The following is a 19,395-nucleotide window of genomic DNA, read 5'->3' as shown; positions in this document are numbered from 1 at the left end:
GGACTGGTAGCCTAGAGATTTCTCTCACAACTCTAAAACTCCTTAAAATTTTCAGTCAATGCAGAAATATATAACAGTGGAATCCTAAAAATGACCTCTGAGGTCACCACGACCTTCCAAAAATAATTACAACATACTTGTTTATAGGGTTTTTTTCAGTTTATTTTGCATGTTTGTTTTTGTGGTTTTTGTTGTTGGTTTCTGTGATAACGTTTAAATGTATTCTGCGTACTTAAGCTGGAGAAAATCTAAGGCCAAAAATGTATGTACGTATATGCGACGAAGCTTTCAATCCCTTCAATGTTTTGCAGTGTATTGGTTAGCGATTTTTGTACTAGAAAGCTGGTGGATAGGAGGGGATGATGAGAATGAAAGGTAATTTGGCAAAAAATTAGCTAAGTCTTAACGGCTAGGTAATCAATATGCTTAAGTAACTTGGTTTAAAGTTAAGGTTACGAGTGCGTTTTTACATGTATGCGATAATTACCTCATAGTTTATACATTTACAGTAAGATTAAGTCGAAGATCGTTATTTGTAAATTGTTTTGTTCTGCAACTGGAAAACTATGTTTAAGTTTACATAACAGTTAAATAGCAAGAAATTAGTCAATATATCGATCGAACATCTTATTTTGAATGGTAATATTTAAAATACATAATAGTCATGCTCAGAGACGAATCAAAGGGAGAGCATTCGACTTTCGGTTTAACAGCAAATTTTCAATTATCAGGTAAAAAGTTCAAAGAGCTCTCTTCAACTTTCAGAAATATTTGGTTTTCACATTGCGCCACAAGGGCCAGGTTCTGCAGTCGCTGGCAGCAAATCCAGTCTAGCGAGGAGGCCGACTCCTCCAGACTTCCTTGGGCTGGTCCAGTTGCCCCAGCAATGGTGGTGGGCGTGGCCACCGGTTGGGCGGGCGGCGGAGGTGGCGGCTCCTCGGGCCACCAGTTCTCCCACTCTCAATACGCCGTCGCTGCGCCGGGGTGCATCAGGTGGTGGTGGTGGTGGTGGTGCCCGAAGTGGTTCAGCGGGTTCATGGCCTCCGCACTGCCGCTCGGCGCCGTCGTGTGGTACCAGTCGCTGGGTGGGTGGTGCTGGGCCGCCGGGTGATACAGTAGGTGGTGGTTGTGGTGCAGCATGGAGGCGGAGGCGGCCGCTCCACCCGGAGATGGCGCCGCCTGGTGGTGATGGGGGTGGTGGTGGTGCGACGGCGGAGGTCCCAGCGGTGGTGGCAGGTAGGCGGAGGCGGAAGCGGCCATCAGTTGGAGGGCGGGCGAGGACTTCGGGTCGCTGGGATGGGTGGGCAGCTGCTGCTGCTGTGACTGCTGCTGGTGCTGGTGCTGCTGCTGGTGCTGCTGCTGTTGCTGTTGCTGCTGTTGCTGCTGTTGCTGCTGCTGCAGCAAGTGGGAGGCACTGCTGCTGGCGGTGCTGCTGCTACCACTGCTCGAGGCGCCCAGGTGGACGCTGTGCATCGGATTGGGCTCCGACTTAATCGAGTGCGGAGAGGATTTGATGCCGCTTCCGCCACTCAGACTGCTCACCCCGCTGCTGCTTCCTGCACTTCCATCCATGCGGGTCGAGGGCGGCGTCTGGGCTCCACCAGTGATGATGCTCGAGCTGGAGCTCTCCTCGCCCTCGCTGTCGTAGCCGTGTGATGGACTCTTCTCATCCACGTTGCCATGCACCTGGCGGGAAATGATGAAATAAGCGGGAGTTAGTTGGCGTCAAAAAGTGTCTTAAAAGCTTTAGTTGTTTTTGTATAATAATCAAAATCTCACTAATCTAGTTCAACATTTTTCTAGATAGGTTAAGATAAGAGCTTATTCAACATTTGGTTTGGTTAGCTCCATTTAATTATGCTCATTACATTTCATCAAAAAGAACATTTTCGCATTGTTCAGAGACCAAATTCGATACTGAAGATCTTGAATATGATCTTGAAACCTAGGAGTCCTGAAGAGTGATTCAGACGAGCTCAACTTACCTTCATGTGCTTCCGCAGCGAAGAGGGATGCGTGTAGGACTTATCACAGCCATTGATCCGGCAATTGTAGGGCTTGTCCGATGTGTGGACGTGGGAGTGCTTCTTGCGGTCCGAGGAGTTGGCGAAGCGGCGATCACAGCCCTCGTGCTCGCACTTGAAGGGCTTCTCGCCTAAAAGTAGGCAGGAAAAACAGACGTTTCAATCAGTTTGAGTGGAAAAAAATACGGTTCTTAAACTATATACATATACTTGTTGTTCTGTAGCAATAAAGAATATTATTTATGTGACACGCATAAAATAATTAATAGCAGCAGGGAGAGCACAGCATCGAAAAGACGATGACCATTTATGGGCTCACAATTTTTATGAACTGTCCTGCACACACACAATTTAATAAAGGTGGGAAAACCCGAAAGTCCAACATATTTACAGAGAAAACAATAGCAAAACACAAGATATACAACTGGGGAAAAATCATATAAATTATGCGGGATCAAGGGGCCCATTGTTCGAGGCATCCCGACCCTGCGACCCGTCCACGAATTTCACCTGTGCCGATGCCGATTGTCCTTTTTGTTATGTGACCCTGCCCCTGCGTCCCTCTCTTCCTTGTGATGCACAAGAACAAAGCGGCAAGGGTAAGAGGAAGAAGAAGGTCACCAGGTTATCGTTATTAGTTGATTGCTATGCGCAACACCTTTACAATCGAAGAGACAAGAAAATTCCCCCTTTGGCCCGAAGTGATATTTTATGGCTTATTAGAAAATTATTTTTGACGGAGGTGGAGGTGGGATAGCCGGAATCATGACGGCGAGGAATAGAGATTAAATCTGGACTGAACATAAATAATACGCATTAACTCAAAATTTGGCAGAGAACTCAGGGAAATTACCAATGGAGCCTCTATTTCAAATCTAAATATACATACATAGTCTTATAGTCTTTCGGTAAATTTCTGCCTGTAATTCTCTGCCTCCCCTATAAACTTTAATCACTTGCCACATTAAGCGCCATTTGAAGCCCATAAAGAAGACGGGTGAAATACGTACAAAACAATACGTATACGTACGTGTACGTATACGTATCTCCGGATAAGTCCACTTAGCATATGACATTTATGTCGCAGATAAGCGGTCATTACATGCACCACAAGCTTTATGACAATTGAAGCTAAGCGGCTCAGACCCTCGTTCCCCATCGCCCGCAAATAAACCCACGCGGATCCGCTCACGATGACAATCATCGAACATTTTCACACCTCGAGCTTAAAGCGGACAATCGCCGTGGGATGGGGGCGGGGGCAGTAGAGGGTTAAAGAAAAGCTGCCAGCTGGGCTCCAGGTGGGGTTTCGGGGTAGGGTTTTGTGAGCCCGCCTTTCAAAAGACATCCAGCGGCGACTTCGCAGCCAGCTCGGGCTCAACAAGTTTCAGCTCTTTTCTCGCATTCGTATTTCGTTTTGTGTAATTTAATACTAATTTATGTGCTTTATTATCCGCATTTGAATATGCTTTTTATTTTGGGGCTCGTAATACGTCAGAGCTACACACTTGTGTGTAAATAAACAGAAATCGGACAAACGCTCTTCGATTTGAATGCTGTGTGATGTTGTGATTGTTATTGTCTTTTCTATTAATTTGTCAAAATGTAAAACTCATAAATAAACATTACGAAACTGCCATTGGGAACTCAGTTATTTTGACATGTCCCAAGGGCCCAAAGGCAGAACAGGCGAGACGAATGCATTTCGATGTGCTTTTTGATTGAGTTCAAACGGAATGTGGCGCCAGAAAAATTGTTATGCGCCGGTTACATCAAGAAAATTACGATTTTGAAGTCTTAAAGCATAATATCCAAAAGTTATTTAGATATAGTTAATATGATCCTGAAGATACTCACAAGAGCGTAAAATCTTATCAAACTGATAAGGGCGTTACACTTTTTCTCTCCGCAATCAACACAACACACGCGACTATCAGGTGGCGGTGGGAAACGCTATCTACGAACGCTAATTAGTCATAAATGGGACAGGCAGCTGACTCGGTTCCGCCAACCCGCTGGGCTCCTATTCGTGTTATCAGTCTTATCACCTTATTTTCGGGGAACCCAGCGGCGCATCGGTGCCCGACTGAGGCCATATCCCATATCCCGACTGAACACGGAACGGGGAGCGCGGAAAGCAGAAAGCAGAACAAGTCCTCATATCCACATATCTATCTCCTGGAGCGCTGCGGTCTAAACTCAGCGGGGGAGACGGCTGAATGCGGCACGCGCTGCGGCCAAGGACATTAAAGGGTTTGGGTCCCGGCTAAGTGCAGTGCAGGATACGCATAATTTTCACATTTCACTGCGAACTGGCGGGCATTAAAAGTGGAATTTAAATATGTTTTATTGCTTTAAGTTTCCCCGTCCGATTGCGATGGCTCGGTCCACGGCAAAATAACCGAAATATCGTCGCCCACTTATAAAATGTCAATTTCAGACGACGTTTCCCGACTTCCCCTTCCGACGGGGCGACATGAAAGACATCATTGGCACACCCTTTTCGGTCCTGGCAAGGCGCCATAAGTACAGTGGGCCCCCTCCCGAAAGACCCTCCTTCCGCCGGCAAATCCCAGTTAGGCTGTGCGCATCGACAATCTTATTTAAATATTTCAATAAAGTAAATCCGATGGCAAAGTCTCCGGACATATATAATGTAGGCGTAGCGGCAAAATAGGCCGGCTGCCTTGTGATTTGCATATTTAGCGGGAGCTGCTGCTGCTGCTCTCCTTTTCTTTTCCGCGGAAAGCCCCAAAATGGTTAATTTCCTTTAAAACGGGAAAAAAGGAAAAAATGTGGCGCGGTCGGAACGATTGGAATCGGCACAGACTGCCTGTCATGGCGTTTTGTGTACAGCTGCAAAGTTGTTTGGCTGTTTTTTTGGGGTGGTTCTTATATTTTTGGGGTTGCTTTGTAATCTCCTCCCTGCAGATGTGTGTGTGTAAGTGAGTGTGCGCTTGTGGCTGTGTGTGCGTGGGTTAAGCCAAGAAAGTTGTATATGGACAAATATATGTGTATATATATAATATATGTACCGCATTGTTTGTCGGTGTATATGTCACATGTTTTGGCTTTATGTAACTGCTGCAAAGCTGGCTGTCATTTGCAGACGAGTGCCGAGCCGACGGCCTTTCCTCCCCCATTTTCCCCCGCTCTTTCACCCGCCCAACCCCATTTCCGTCTGAAATGGTTGTTGTTGTTGGTGCTATTATGGGGCGTTGTTTCTTTTTCGACGCTTAATGGGGCTCTCTGATGTTTTGGGCCGTAGTAAGCGCAGAAGAGGAAAAACTGAAATGAGTTTTGCCAAACTGATTCCATTTAGGCTCGAAGATTTGCTTGGATCCTATTAAATTATGTATGGATGGTAATGACAACAACAAATAGCTCGAAAAGTTAACAGGCCGTATAATATGCATTAGATACGTCTTAAGGCGTAATGTGCGTACGAAATTATTTGAACAAATTTCCTTCGAAATAGCCATTCCACAACAGCAAATTTCGTAAGTACAACAAGTACCAGAAATACCCAGACTTGTCATGAGGAAGCAACATACATACATATGTACATATGTGCATATACTCGAACAATACCCTGCTTCTGGACGTGATCGCTGCTAACCAGGCGATGCAAATTACGCATCATTGACAGTCGTTGATTAATTGGAGTGAATCAGGTTTTTAATTTACAGCAACAAACAACAGATGAAATTAAAAATACACACAGCTCAAATAAAACATATTTTTTGCACGTCAAAGTGACAGTCGCTTATTAAAGGCATTTCGAAGTGGAATTTATTAAAAGCGATGCGCAAAAAACGCTAAACAGAGTGATTCCAGAGCTCTTCCATCGCGCACCTCTGTCTTAATTGCCGCTAAATAATTGCCCTGGTAAATATTTATTGCCTGCTTAAGGACCTCTCAGCACTCCTCAGTCCTCAGTCCTCAGTCCTCCAAGGGAACAATGGTAGAGAGATCCTGGCCGACGCCCTTACCATCGCCCTCTTTTACGTAACAAAGAGTGCGCCAGAAAGGGAGGGAGCTAGGGCCAGTGAAGCCGAGGGATGAGCATCATCATCGCTCATGTGTCAACAGCATGCAATGCGATATGATTATTATTATCTAACAATACAATAACAAAATTGCTACTTTTTGCCTGCCGCTCTGCGTCGCCGTCGTCGTCCTTTTCTCCCCCCTTCGCCTGGGTTGTTGACACTCCTCGGATTTGAAATCCTGAGCTCATTGTGTATCTGTATCTGTATTTATATCAGTGTTTGTGTTTGTGTTTGGGTTGTATCTGTATCTGTTTGTTTATTTGCAGCACATTTTTTCCGCTGCTGTCGCTTCTTTTTTTCACCGCTATGCTCCTTTTGTTCCTACGGCTAAAGCCGGAAAAGCCAAACCCCGATTTCCTGGCGGTTTACATTTCAATGGGCAATTGTCCATCGATCCCCCTTTGGTCTCACTTTTAACTAGGGGGTTACTAGGGGGCAGCGAATATTGATATGAATATTGCTTGGATTCAACGATACTGATAGTATAAGGGTTTTTCATAAGCAGGTGGCCTTTGACAGTAGCTCGTGGTCGCCAGGATTGATTATTTCACTAGTTATCTGGGCATCCACATTTCCCTGTCGCCTAATCATCCATCCCAGGCATCCAAAGCATCCCAGTATTTTCCCACACACCGCTTACTTTGAATATTTATAATAGTTGCCTGCATTTGATGACCAAATTAATGGCCAACAATTCCGCTCCATTCCATAATAATAATAATAAAATCATAATTTAAGTGCAATGAATGCCGCTTGTCAACGGCCAAATGCAAAATCCTCAGGCGCAGGCTCATCATCGGGGCGAGTATTATCATTATCATTATCATTGTCGTGAATGCGGATGAGGATGTGCACCCCTCGGGCAGAGAAGTTACCTATGGGTCTGGTCTACCAAACAGTCGGTCCATTGTTTGTTTGACAAAAACCATCGTTGAGTGAATTCGGTCATGATTTATGATTTCTGCGTCCCTCCCCGACGACACCAATGCCTATGAATACCCCAACTCCGAGCTGGGCTAAGCAGCTCGGTCCTCACATAATTTTCTCTATTTGCTGGCAGCTTTGCTACATTGCCGTTTGCTGTCAAGTGATACGTTAATAATTGACACTGGGGTCAGTTGCTGGACTGGGTTATCGAAGCCTCTGGGTTATCCTGCGGTTTTTCTAGTCACTTCCCCTGATTCTTTAGGAGAATGTTTCAAAACAAAAACACACCGAATTTTTCACTTCGTTGGCGGCCTGTGCTTAATGAGAAAATGAGAGGATATAGCATTGGATATTAGTGAGGAAGAGAAGGCAGGCGTACAGGGAAATGCAAAGGAGGCTTAGCCGTCATACACTATAACCACAACTGGCTTGCCTTCCGTATCCTTAGCTTGGTTTTTTAGTCCTACATTAGTCCTACAAATTTTCAATGAATCAAGAGCATGAAAACCTTATGTTCAGTGCTCGACTCGAAAATTGTGTTTTGTGAACAAATTTTTGTTATTACACAAGGCTGCCACATGCAGACGCCAGACGCACACACGTCTGAGTCAGCCAGGTCTGGAAAAGTTTTTCCGTCTGCTCCAGTCGAATGTGCAGCTTGAATGCATTAGATGCAAGCCGCACTCCCATGTGGGTAGGAATAGGAATACACACTCAAAATCTGGCATTTGCATACATCTCTCTGTGCGCACACACACCTCGAAAACGTTAGAGGCGTTAGTTGCATGGCAAACTTGTCGAAAATTTGCTCCATTGGCTGGGGCCAGAAAAAAAACATAGCCCGCAGAAGGAGAAACCAAAGCCTGCGCTAGAGCCAGACGAGCTGGCCGTGTTTGGTCTTGTACTCGTGTTCAGCAAGGCTGTTTCTGTCATTGTTTTAGTAATAGCTTTCTAGTTGTCTATCTGCGGACTGAATTCATGCCGGGGTGTGTTTTTTGCTCGCCCATTTGAGCAAAAGCTAAGGGGGTGTAGTAAAGTAAAGTTTGGAATAAGTGTAGTTAAGCAGTTGCAGCATTTGCAATGCTAGTTCAACTGGTAAATGACCGAATTTTGGAAACTGCTAACCAAGTTGATACTGTTCAAATGGGAAGTAAAGTTCTCGTGGCGCAGGGCAAGACTAACCAGCTAGGACATAGCATAGACATAATTGACTGGTTCGGTTTCTATTTAGCCAAGTATCTTTTTGGATTCATGGGCTCAAACAACACTCGAATGAGAAACGAAGCGAAGCGAAACAATAAGCAAAAGTAGCAATAAGCCCATTGTCTGAACCCAAACTGCTTACAAACAAGGGCGAAACTGCATAGCTGAAATGAAGAGCGCAAATGAGTGCCTTGGAGAAAATGGTAACTCTAGTCGCACCAGTTGACAAAGAAGCATCGGGCCGGGATTAGTTTAAGGAGCAGCTGATGTGCATGCCAAGCGAACTGCTGATGAATGAACTGCTTACGCGGTGAAAATGCTGCAAAAAGGAAGCAGAGGAAGTGCCCCCACTGAAGCAGAAGTGGAAGTCCCAAATCCTGAAGAAAGGGCGGCATGGCCGACGCTCTCAAGGATGAGAGGTGTCGCTTTGTCTCGACTCGGTCACGGATCGGTGTCTATATCTGTTTCGTATCTCCTCGGCCTGATTTTTGCTGTTTAGCGCTCTTTAAGATCTTAATCTTCTCAACCCACTCACCCTTCTCCTCGTACCCTGATCCCCTTCTGTTTGTTTGTTTTTTCAGGTTTCATCAAGTAGAAAATCTCTTTGGTTGCTTGTCAGAAATTAAAATGTCATCGAGATTGTCATCGCTGGGATATGCGATGTGACAACTCCGGCAACTGGAAGAGGATGAGCCTTCGGTGTGGTTTCGGTTTCTGTTTCGAATTCGGATTCCTTATCTCAAATGGCTTGTTCAAGTTTAAATGTTGTCAATTCTAACAAGATTCGTGTGCTGATAAAGCCAGTCAATGAGAAGTGATTGAAATTAGGTTGGGAGACGTTCTTGCCGAATTGGAGTCAGTGGCGTGAGCCAAGTGGTTACGATAGACTACTTTGCCAATGCATGAGATAATAAGTTAAGCCCCCATATAACACAGGGAGTAAGTTAACCTGAATTATCCTGAAAAACGTTCACCTCACGTCATAAACGTCTCAATCGCACGTTCTTCAAGACCCTTCGCACTTTACCACCGCCGTATATCTTATCGATACTGCCTAATGAACACATCAAAACATCAACTAAAATTGCATTTGTGTTCGCAACACTCGAGTAACGAAGCACATCCACATTTCGGGGCAAATAGCAATGAATTCGCATTGATCCGAATACTTGAAGTCGAGGGGAAAGTATCACATCGCAGTGGCCCAGATCCCGGTGGCTTACACTCGGCTGAGTCCTGCAAGGCTGCAAGGAAATTCGATCATGCTGAGAACGGGAACGCAAATCCGAGTATCGGGAGTCGGCACAGTTGTCCGCAATACACATATTTTTACAGTAGCCGTCGGCAAAGCGTCACTGAGTCCATGGCTCCATTATGCCATTAGATATTTTTGGTGTTGGCGGTTGTAATATTAGCCAAGAACTCAGTGCGCTGTCGTTCCGGCTGACAGGCGGTGTCACACAAACTTTGTGTAAATGCTGCCTCTAATTACAACTGACAATGTTTTTACAATAAATTGCGTGCCCGGCGAGGCTGTTACTCTGCCTGCGGCTTTTTGGGTTAAACAATCACATTCTGTGCGCCTTGGCAACTTGGAGGCGTTCGAGTGGTACAAATTCGGCTGAACGGCTGCGACAAACGATCCGAAAATGTCCCAAAGGCAACAAATATGCAAATATGTGGACCTAAGCTGATTTGACAAGCGCGCTTATAGCAGTTTGTTCAGCGATCGTAATTTTTGGTACATTGTTTTTTTCTAAGCGTAAATAATGGGACTTATATTTGGGTGCTATACTCTGATTACAAAGAGTACATACGCTGGCTGGTGGAATAGGTGGATTCCTTGTAAATTGCGCAGTTGTCTATATTTCTTGCGATTTTATTAAGACTACAAATAGCCAAACCAAGTCATAACCATAAGCGCACAGTTTCGGCAAAAGCCGAAATACCCAGGACCGCACAAAAATCCTGGTTGTGCTGCCAGTTGCCTCGCTGTCTCTGCTCTCTGGGCTGTTTAACATTTTTGCCCACATGAATAATGATTTCGTTTCGTTTTTCCCATCAGCTAATTTATACAAGTGGGGCAAGCGCGCGGGGCCTTTGGCGCGATTTAGAGGATTAGTCAGGCTTTACTTTTCCATAATTCTCGAAAGTCAGAATCAAAAAAAACAGACGCAGAAACAGAAACAGAATACGGAGTACTGGGTTTCGGGTCTCGTATCTCGGGTCCCGGGTGCCGGGTGCCAGTCCCAGATCGAAACCCAGTTCAAGTCCAGGGCTCCATCTCCTACCTGTAGCTCAACCCAAACGTGTGCAGATATAAAAAATATGCAAGATGACAGTTTAATTTTATGGTTTGTCTGCTGCTGATCAGTTCTTTATGCGTTGAAATTGTATTCTTACTTCGAGTCGGGCTCCGTCTCTATCTGGGATCTGATGGCCTCTCTTTCGGGGATCCGCTGGAATGCGAATGGAGTCTGGTACGTGGCTACTTTTGGCTCCTTTCGGGTGAGGAATTTAATTAATTTGAGCGCGACTTCTAATGACACGGTGGGCGTGACCAGGGCTTAGAAATTGGAACGAAAACTTGCCAAAATTAAAGAAAGAAAATTGGGAGAAGGAATTTATCATTGGTAAGCCTCATTTATTAACTAGACGGGGTAAGCAGCTTACGTCCGACCATCCACCAGCCATGGTTGGATCCGAGGGCTAGCTGTGCTACCCAGTTATTACACAACAGCCCAGCAAAATGGCTACTTAACAAATATAACTAATAGATTGGAATGCAAGAGCGAAACAATGACACTGCCAAAGGGTTGGGAGCACAGGACAACCCCTGCCGCGCTAATGCGCCCGTTTTTTACGTCTCTCGCATTTTGGTAAATGAAATTATAATTCCGGCTCTTGGGCGGGCAGGCAGGGGAGAGTATATACATTTATACATACTCGTACGCATACAAAACTGTTTTGACATTTGGAAAATGCATGGAAAATAGAGAGGATGCAAAGCAACCCCTCCTGCTCAGGAGCGTGACGGGTGGATGTGGAACAACTAGCATTGTTAGTTCCTTGTTAGGGTGCCATGCCACAAAGGGATTCCGAATCGGGGGTTGTCACTAATTAGAACGGGTACTGGTGCGTATGCTCAGCTACCATTGATGTGATGTGTAATATGCATGTGCGAGCTGCAATATAGATCACATAAGGAGCCTTGAAACACTTACTTGTTTCCAGTTCTGAAGCAGTATAACTCAATAAATCGGTCCAAGTACCTAGCAAAAGCATTCGAAACAAGCATAGGCTACAACTGTGAACAAGTTCAAAAGTCATTCTAAAACAAAGATGCTCATAATTTTTGTTAGCACCAGAAAGTTTCGGTCTAGTGTCTATCTCTCTGTCCAGTCGATTTATTGACCAACTTTGCCAACATTCAGCTGTCAAAAGCTTAGACCACACCAAAAATTTATACACTTTTGTTTCTGGCACCAAAATTCTCCAAAAGGCAAGGAGTGAACTTTTCAGCTTGTCAAACTTTTAGCAGATTGCGATCGTGTGTCTCGTTTGGTATTTGACACTTCAAATTGAGCGAAACGAATGCAAACATGGTGTCCTTGTAGATGGTTTCAGTTGTTAGGGATAGGGACAAGGGTCTCCAGCGGGAGTGGTGCTAATTAAATGACGAATTTCCCTCGCTTGACGTTCGCTGGCCTCAAATGCATTCGTCATTAGGTGAGCAGACCAGAGAATTGCTCCTAGAGAGCGTAGCTAATTGATTTTCAGTCGTCAGTTGCTCGGCCAGCGGGAGGGAGGCGGCAGGAGGCAGGAGATTTTGGTGTTTGGCCCAAAACTGCGACCAGGTACTGATGCTAAGGTAATCAGCTCGAGCTCATCGCAGGTTTGTTTCACCAACTCCTCCCGCTGACTCTTCCTCGCCTGCTGGCCATTGTTCTGCCAACAGTCGAATTCCGAGAAGCCAAAACACCCAGTTTATCCGCAAAATAAAAACTGATTTTGCCTCTTTCTTCGATGTATCTGTGCTGTATACGTATCTGTATCTGAGGCTGTTTGGTGTGTTGCGTGTTTTTGTAAAAACCATTGAACCCGCAATAAAGTCATCAATCATTGACATTTGCCAGCGCTTTGGTTTTGTTGAATTTTGTGTTTTGAAAAATTATTGAATTGGCGCCGCGCCGTGCGGGCGAAATATGCATTTAGAAGTGAACAGTGCCAATTATTTGGGAGTTCTTTATGCATCTGGGTGTTGGTCCTGAAGAATACCTCGATTTATATAGAACCAAACAGACAACTCGCATAACATGTAGCTACTATTAGTTTCTACGTGTAAATTAACTATCATTCCAAACTCAGTTACAGTTACCCCAAAGCTCTGTAAAAGTGTATAAAATTGCATAATTCACTTCATCGTTCAGAGCAAATCAAGTCCATAAAAGACTCATTAATAAAAACCCTTGCACTCAATTAAATGGAGCCGAGTTGGGGCCGAAAGGGGTGTCCTGGCGAGAGGGGGAGCTAATCAAACAAGGGTCCCAGCTACCAGGACAATGTTGAATGCTAAACTTTGCCCCACGGCATAATTGCACAACAACAAGGCGACTGGCGAAGCGGAAGTGAGAGGTTGCACTTGAAAAGCGAGGAAAAACGTGGAAAGCCAGAGGTGTGTGCTATGAGCGGTGGGAGGTTGGATGGGCTAGCTTGGAGGTGGTCGGCAGCAGCTTAATGAGCTTGGAAAGAGTGGATCGAGGGGCTGCGAATAAAAACTAACCACAAAGTTGTTGAATGCTCTTGTGGCAGTCGGATCCTGTGGCCGTTGTAGGTGTTAATGAATAAAGTTGTTTGTGGTCCGCCGGGCGGAGCGGAGCGGAGTGGAGTTGAAAGAATCGTGTAAAAGATGGCTATATGTGTGCAAACCGCACAGCGTGATAAACGCCATCTATCCAGACACACGGACTCTCGGTCCTCGGGCCGGTCAACAGAGTCCCAAACAACAAAAACGGCCACAGAGCAGACAAACCTTGATTGTTTGCCGGTTTTTTTCCGAGTTCCAGGGGCGGAGTCTGGTGCTGGACGGGGCGATACAGGATGGACAGGAGGCTGGACAAAATTACAGATGGTGACGGTGACAAGTGCAAAAGTTAACACAACGCAGTCACTGGAAGAAACGATGGGAAAGAAACAAAAAAAACAAAAAAAAAAAAAAAAGACAAAGAAAGAGACATAGTCGCGTGGAGGTTTTTATCAGATTGAGATCTAGATTCTAAAAGGAATCTTCCCACAGGATAAAGCAAATGGTTTTATGTTGCTGAGCTATAACATTACTCATATATCGTTTGATTCGAATGTGTTTTAAAACTTAGTAACTAGTGGTAAAACACAGTAATATAATCTCTGTTTAAAATAATTTGAAAATAAGAGATATAAAAAAGAACAAATAATTATTAAGCTGAAGGAAATACACAATATAAAAGGAAATGACAAAAAAAAAAGTAATAGGCTAATATCAATTACCAGATGTTACAATATTTAATTGTATAATCCTTACATTATGAATTATTAATTACATTAACTACCTACCTAACTACCACTAACTTAACGAATATGCACCAGCACTAACAATTTTACCATGCCTGAGAGTTATTTCACAATAAAGTCAACTTCTGCCGATCGATCAGTTCGAGCTGCTTTAGTGGCAACACTTGGGGCAGATCTATATCGGCTGTTGATATCGAATTCATAAACACATACTTGACTGCCCTGCTCCGTTTTACTCCCCCACTTATCCCACTAAGCTCGACCCACTCCCCAACGCCCATCGGCGAGGAGTGAAAACCAGGTCGTAAATAACCTTTGCATAATCTAAATCAAAAGCTTAATGTAGCATGGCGAGGAACCCAAAGAGAACAGCGCAGAAACAATCGCAGCGCAAATAAAATAAAGCTAGAGGAGTGGAGTGGAATGTGTGCGAATGCGTCCAGTAATCCGGCGAGAGTTACCCCAATTTCGGGCTTCGATGGCTGATGGCTTTTTTGAGAGGGCCAGCACGAAGTGCCAAGTGCCTCGGAAGCATTTCCGAGCCATTTCAAACGGAAGTTTTGACACGTGTCAACACAGTGCTAGAGATTGTGTGTTTGTTTGTTTTCCCTGGTGTCGATGTCAATGCAATAAAAACAAACACCAGTACCAGTGCCAAGGGACATTTAGTTCAGCCAGCGATGCTGATTGAATTTTTGATTTATGCAGTGCAGCGCAGCGGATAGTACTTCAAGTGTCTGAGAGTCCCACGGAAAGGTTAAAGGCCCTGATCCCAGCCCGATCCCGATTCGTAATGAAGTTGTGCGCCGGCCACTTGAAAGCTAATCAATATGCTGTCTATCTGCGGCAATTTGTAGTCAGGTCAACCAATCATAGACACACAACAACACACAAATCAGTCAGGGGCCCTGAAACGCTCTTTTCTGCTGCATCACGGCGGAGAAAAGAAATATGAAATTAGTCAAAAATATCATCATACAGCCAGCCACCGACTCACAGCGGCCCTTAGATCATTATAATGCCACATGATTGTTCCGAAATTGAAAACAATATGGCGGCGTCTCAAAATCAAATCGAAACATTTTAATTACTTTATGATGAGTGTGCAAAAGAAAATACTGTTGTCCGAACAGATTTACAGAAATAGCTTTTTTGTGCGGCTATTTTTGTGATTTATGAATATGAGGCAAAAAGGGGTACCTATGTCTTATTTAAATTCAATTTAGAATTGTGCAGCCAACTAATACCCAGAAAAAAACTGTTAAAGCACACTCAAAACCAAATAATAAAATGAAAAAGCAACCAAAAAATGCCCGAACATTAAAGCAACAAAATATACATTTTCTGGATATTTTGGAATATGGTTTTCTCTTCTTCAATTTTCAGTTTATTAAGCCAAGGCCGGCCCCAGTCAAGGATAATCCAGGACCAATCGATGTTTACTGTAAGGTTTATTGAATTGAGTGGCGCGGTTTTCACCAATTATGCGAAACTTTGTTCTGTGTTTTCGCATTTCATGTCCGATTTCCCAACTTCCCCTTGTTAATTGATTTTAATGGCTGTGTTTCGCCGCTTCTAATGAGCCCTACATGCTCAGCCATAAATTTCAATGGAACAAGCTCAACAGCCACTGGAATCAAAGTCATTAATTTGAGTTAAGCTTCGTTTCTGGCTTTACAGTTCGATTTCTCATAGATCACGACTATACCGCATAAATTGTATTTTTAAACCTCTGACAAAAAGCATTAAAGCACGTCCACTTGTTTCTGATTACGTTTTTAAAAAGTGTTGAGGCTATGAGACATTTAAAAGAGAAAATGCATGATTAATGATGGATATAAAAAAAAAATGTATTAAGAATTTGCATAAAAAAAATAATGAAAAGCCTAATAAAAATGTAGTGCTTATCGGTTCCTCAACTATCAGATACCCGTTACTTAGCTAGCGGGATTGAAAATTTCAAGCATTTTTTTTCATCGAAGAATTGACAAAAAAAAGTATGCAAACATCTGAAGACACAGTAAAGAATTAAAGTATAAATATCAAGGAGTTCCTGAACTACATTTTTCTATTAAACTACATTTGCAGCAAAATGCAAAGTCAAGAGCTGTTCGCAGGCTTAGGGAAATACTAAGAGCAAAAGTCGAAGTCAACCTAAAGCCGAAGAGTAATCCTTGCCGTAAGGACAACACCCTTGAGGGACTTTCTGGGCGAGGAAGGGCTTTAGACGCAGGTTGTGCAGGTTATACAGGTGTCATAAAAGATGGCCCGACCGACCAGTGGCGGGTTAAGCCAGGTAGTGGGCGTTGCACCGACTTTTGCCGGCGGCAACACGCCCACTTCGCCAACGTGCGGGAATTGCCCAGTCGGGCAAGGGTTATGCCCATACCTACACAAGGTGAGTATCAAGAATTTCCAGCCCTACCATGTGCTATTCTGATAATAAATGGTTAGAATCTGCATAAAGCTTAGACTTTCTATTAGTATTAAGTACTTATCAACATTAATCAACACTAATTCTGACTTAAAGACTTTGCACCTAAAGACTTAAAGTCGTTATAGAAAGTCACAGCAGTGAATAAGTTGATTTAATCCATCTCCACCGCAGCTTACATTTCACTAGGTGTTGTACAACGTAGATTGTCTAGATTGAATAGAGAGCGGAATGCCGGAATCCGCCGTACTTACCCGTATGCGTTCGCTTGTGGATCTTGAGGTTCTCGCTCCGGGCGAAGACCTTGCCGCACCCTGGGTGCGGGCAGGCGAATGGTTTCTCGCCGGTGTGGACGCGGATGTGGTTGACCAGCTTGTACTTGGCCTTGAAAGGGCGTCCGTTACGGGAGCAGCCCACCCAGAAGCAGGCGTGGGTGGTGCACTCGGGTCCGCCCACGTGCTCAACGGTTAGGTGGGTCACAATTTCGTGCATCGAGTGGAAGACCTTGTTGCACGTCTTTCTGCCGCCCGGGGGCACCAGGCCCGGCTGGTCGGGGTCTATCCAGAGGCACTGCATCTCCTGCTTCACGCTAGAGGCGGATGAGGCCGGCTGATGGCGCATGTAACGCAGGAAGGCCCCGGCTCCGGCCGGGTGCATCGCAGACATGGCGTGGTGAGAGGGGTGGTGCACGACTGGGTGGTGCACAGCCGCCGTCGGGAAGTTGCCGTGATGGTTGTACGGGTGGCCGGCGGCGTAGGCATCCGCCATGCCCATTCGCATCTGGTGGTGGTGGTGGTGGCTGTGGAAGGGGTGCTGTCCGAATCCGGAGCCCAGCTCCGCCGCTTGGGCGGGAAAGCCGGAGAAGAGCATGGAGTCCGCTGCAGCGGATGCCTGTCCGGCGGATCCAGCCACTCCGTAATCGGCCTCTCTCCTGCCCAGCAGAAAGTCCCGGGAGGCGTAGCTGTTAAAATGTCCGTATCCGGAGTTCTGGTAGGCTGCAGCCGTGGCAGCTGCGGATTCCTGATCCTGATGCTGTTGCTGTTGCTGCTGCTGCTGTTGGGTCATCTCGAGCTGTTGCTGCTGTTGTTGCTGCGCGTTGGTGTTGCTGTTGCTAGCGGTGGTGTTGGGCGACATTCGCAGCCCGTAGCTAGCTAGGTGATGCTGAGCCGGCTCAATGAAGGCGTTCATCATCATGGTTACAGTGTTTGGTGCTAGTTTGTATGTTTTTTGTTATAATTTAGTTAAGAAGAACTGTACTACAAGTTTTCGATTCGCACTGGTGATTTGCTAGGCATACGAGCCCATCACGCACTGAGGTCACCTCACTTAGCTGTATATACTGTGCGCTTGTTTCGCTCTTAAATATTTCGCATGCGACTTAATACTTATTTACGTAATGCACTCGCGCGCGATGCGTTTCTGGGGGCGTTTGAATCGCAGCAAGACTTGACGCTAACCGAATGCCAAGACTTGACGTTTCAAGATGCGCAGCAGGACTGAAATGCTCCTGAAATTCTAACTCGCTGCTGTTGCCTCGTGAAAATATCTGGCGCCGATCGCGTGTGTGCGAGTGGGAACGACCCATTGACGATGCAAAATGACTAGAGGTTGAGGATAGCACGAGTGCGAGCAGGCCAGCCGTATGCCGTGCGTGTGGTGAATTACGCTTACCATGGTGTGTTTCGCACAAGCCACCACTCTATCGGATAGGCCAGGGTTGTTGGTGCGAGCGAGAAAACACCAAGAAAATGGCCGCCTCCTCGCATGCTCGAGAATCGGTTAGAAGAGTACACAGTCTGCGCCCTCCGCACTCAGTCCAATTGGAACCCACCCGAGCATAGCGTCCTCTTGCTCTTCAAACTGGTTTCGGGAAATTAACACCCTCTGCGGTTGGCCAGTGGGTGGTGGGTCGACTGCGCGCTACGTGCGCCTGTGCAGGGGTCCCAAAAGCTGATTGGACCGACGCGTAGCCAATTGAAAGCTTGCGAGTATGCATTTTCCAGCCCGCTCCTCATTGTCACGGCAGACGAATGACCCGCCACTTTGTATCGCCCAGATGTCAGCTTATCAAATTAGTTGTTTATTTTATTGATTTTAATGATATTAAGCACATTCCACGCTCCGACATCAGAAATGTATAGCCGCTTTGTTTAGATTGCGCCATAAAGACGTTCGAGATTTCATTAGCGCCAAACGCTCTGTTTTTCATTTGCTAATTTATGGAATTTTCAATAAGCAGTAGTCGAGTCAATACATAATCTTGATTGACTTGATTGGATTCCGCTGAGTGTTAAAAGCCCCAACAAAGCGGCTTTTGGGGGCAGACTGTAAAGTGATATTTCGACTAGATGAGGCGAAAATCTCTTAATTTATTTGTATACAAAATAATTTGATTTGTGATATTTCATGTTTTCCTATATACAACTCAAAAACTGTGCGACGCAAAAAAGCAGTTCCAATTACCAAAAATTATAGAAATTCCGTAACTCTTATCTGTAGATAACTTAATTTAAGTGTGGGCAGAAAAGTACCAATCTATTTAGCTCTCAATACACTAATAATAAAATATGAAATTGTACTAGGATAGATATAAAATATATTAATTTTTATTAATATTAATTTTTTTATAACATATTTATTAAAGCATGAATTTCTAATTGATAAATTAGAATCAATACTTATACTGATACCGAATATATTGCAATTAAAACATAGTTCATTTTTGCCAATTATTATACCCGTTACTTGTAGAGTAAAAGGGTATACTAGATTCTAATTTTATAGAAATAGTGCCATTACGTACCCAGGGTTAAACTAAGTCTTATTCGGAATTTTTTTAAATTAAACATAAGGTTTTAATGTCATTCCTTGCTAAATACCTTGTTTTGGTCAAGTTAATCTCATTTATAATTAAAACGTCGCATATTGTATTGGTGCAAATTGTGACATAAAGAGTCGTCGAGTTTCGACTATTAAATTGTCAAAACAACTCGGCGGCAATCAGCAAAAGGCAAACGGCAATCGACAATCCACAGTCGTCCGAGTGCCATGCCGACCCCAATGCCTTTTTGGGACGAGGGCAAGACCAGGGGCTCCCAGTCCCGCAGAGCTGCAGCGAAAAGTGTCACTCGAAATGAAGCCATTGCTCCACATCGAGGATGGATGTGGAAGATGGTGACGGAGTCGCAGGGGTGGAGCAGAGGAG

General features: G+C 44.8%; 1 protein-coding gene across 1 annotated transcript; it reads right to left on the bottom strand.

The window, feature by feature from the left end:
• Positions 1-155: 155 nt before the first annotated feature.
• On the bottom strand, positions 156-17,710 carry LOC120452231 (pair-rule protein odd-paired). The gene is made up of 3 exons (XM_039636356.2): positions 16,445-17,710; positions 1,986-2,155; positions 156-1,686 (listed from the first exon to the last, which is right to left on the bottom strand). The coding sequence occupies exons 1-3, from the start codon at positions 17,382-17,384 to the stop codon at positions 961-963; spliced, it is 1,836 nt and encodes a 611-aa protein (XP_039492290.1). The 5' UTR covers positions 17,385-17,710; the 3' UTR covers positions 156-960.
• Between the last annotated feature and the right edge of the window lie 1,685 nt (positions 17,711-19,395).

The sequence above is a fragment of the Drosophila santomea genome, chromosome 3R (genome assembly GCF_016746245.2).
Source record: "Drosophila santomea strain STO CAGO 1482 chromosome 3R, Prin_Dsan_1.1, whole genome shotgun sequence".
Taxonomy (NCBI): Eukaryota; Metazoa; Arthropoda; class Insecta; order Diptera; family Drosophilidae; genus Drosophila; species Drosophila santomea.
The sequence above is the reverse complement of the archived record's forward strand: the minus strand, read 5'-3'. Positions and strand labels throughout refer to the sequence as shown.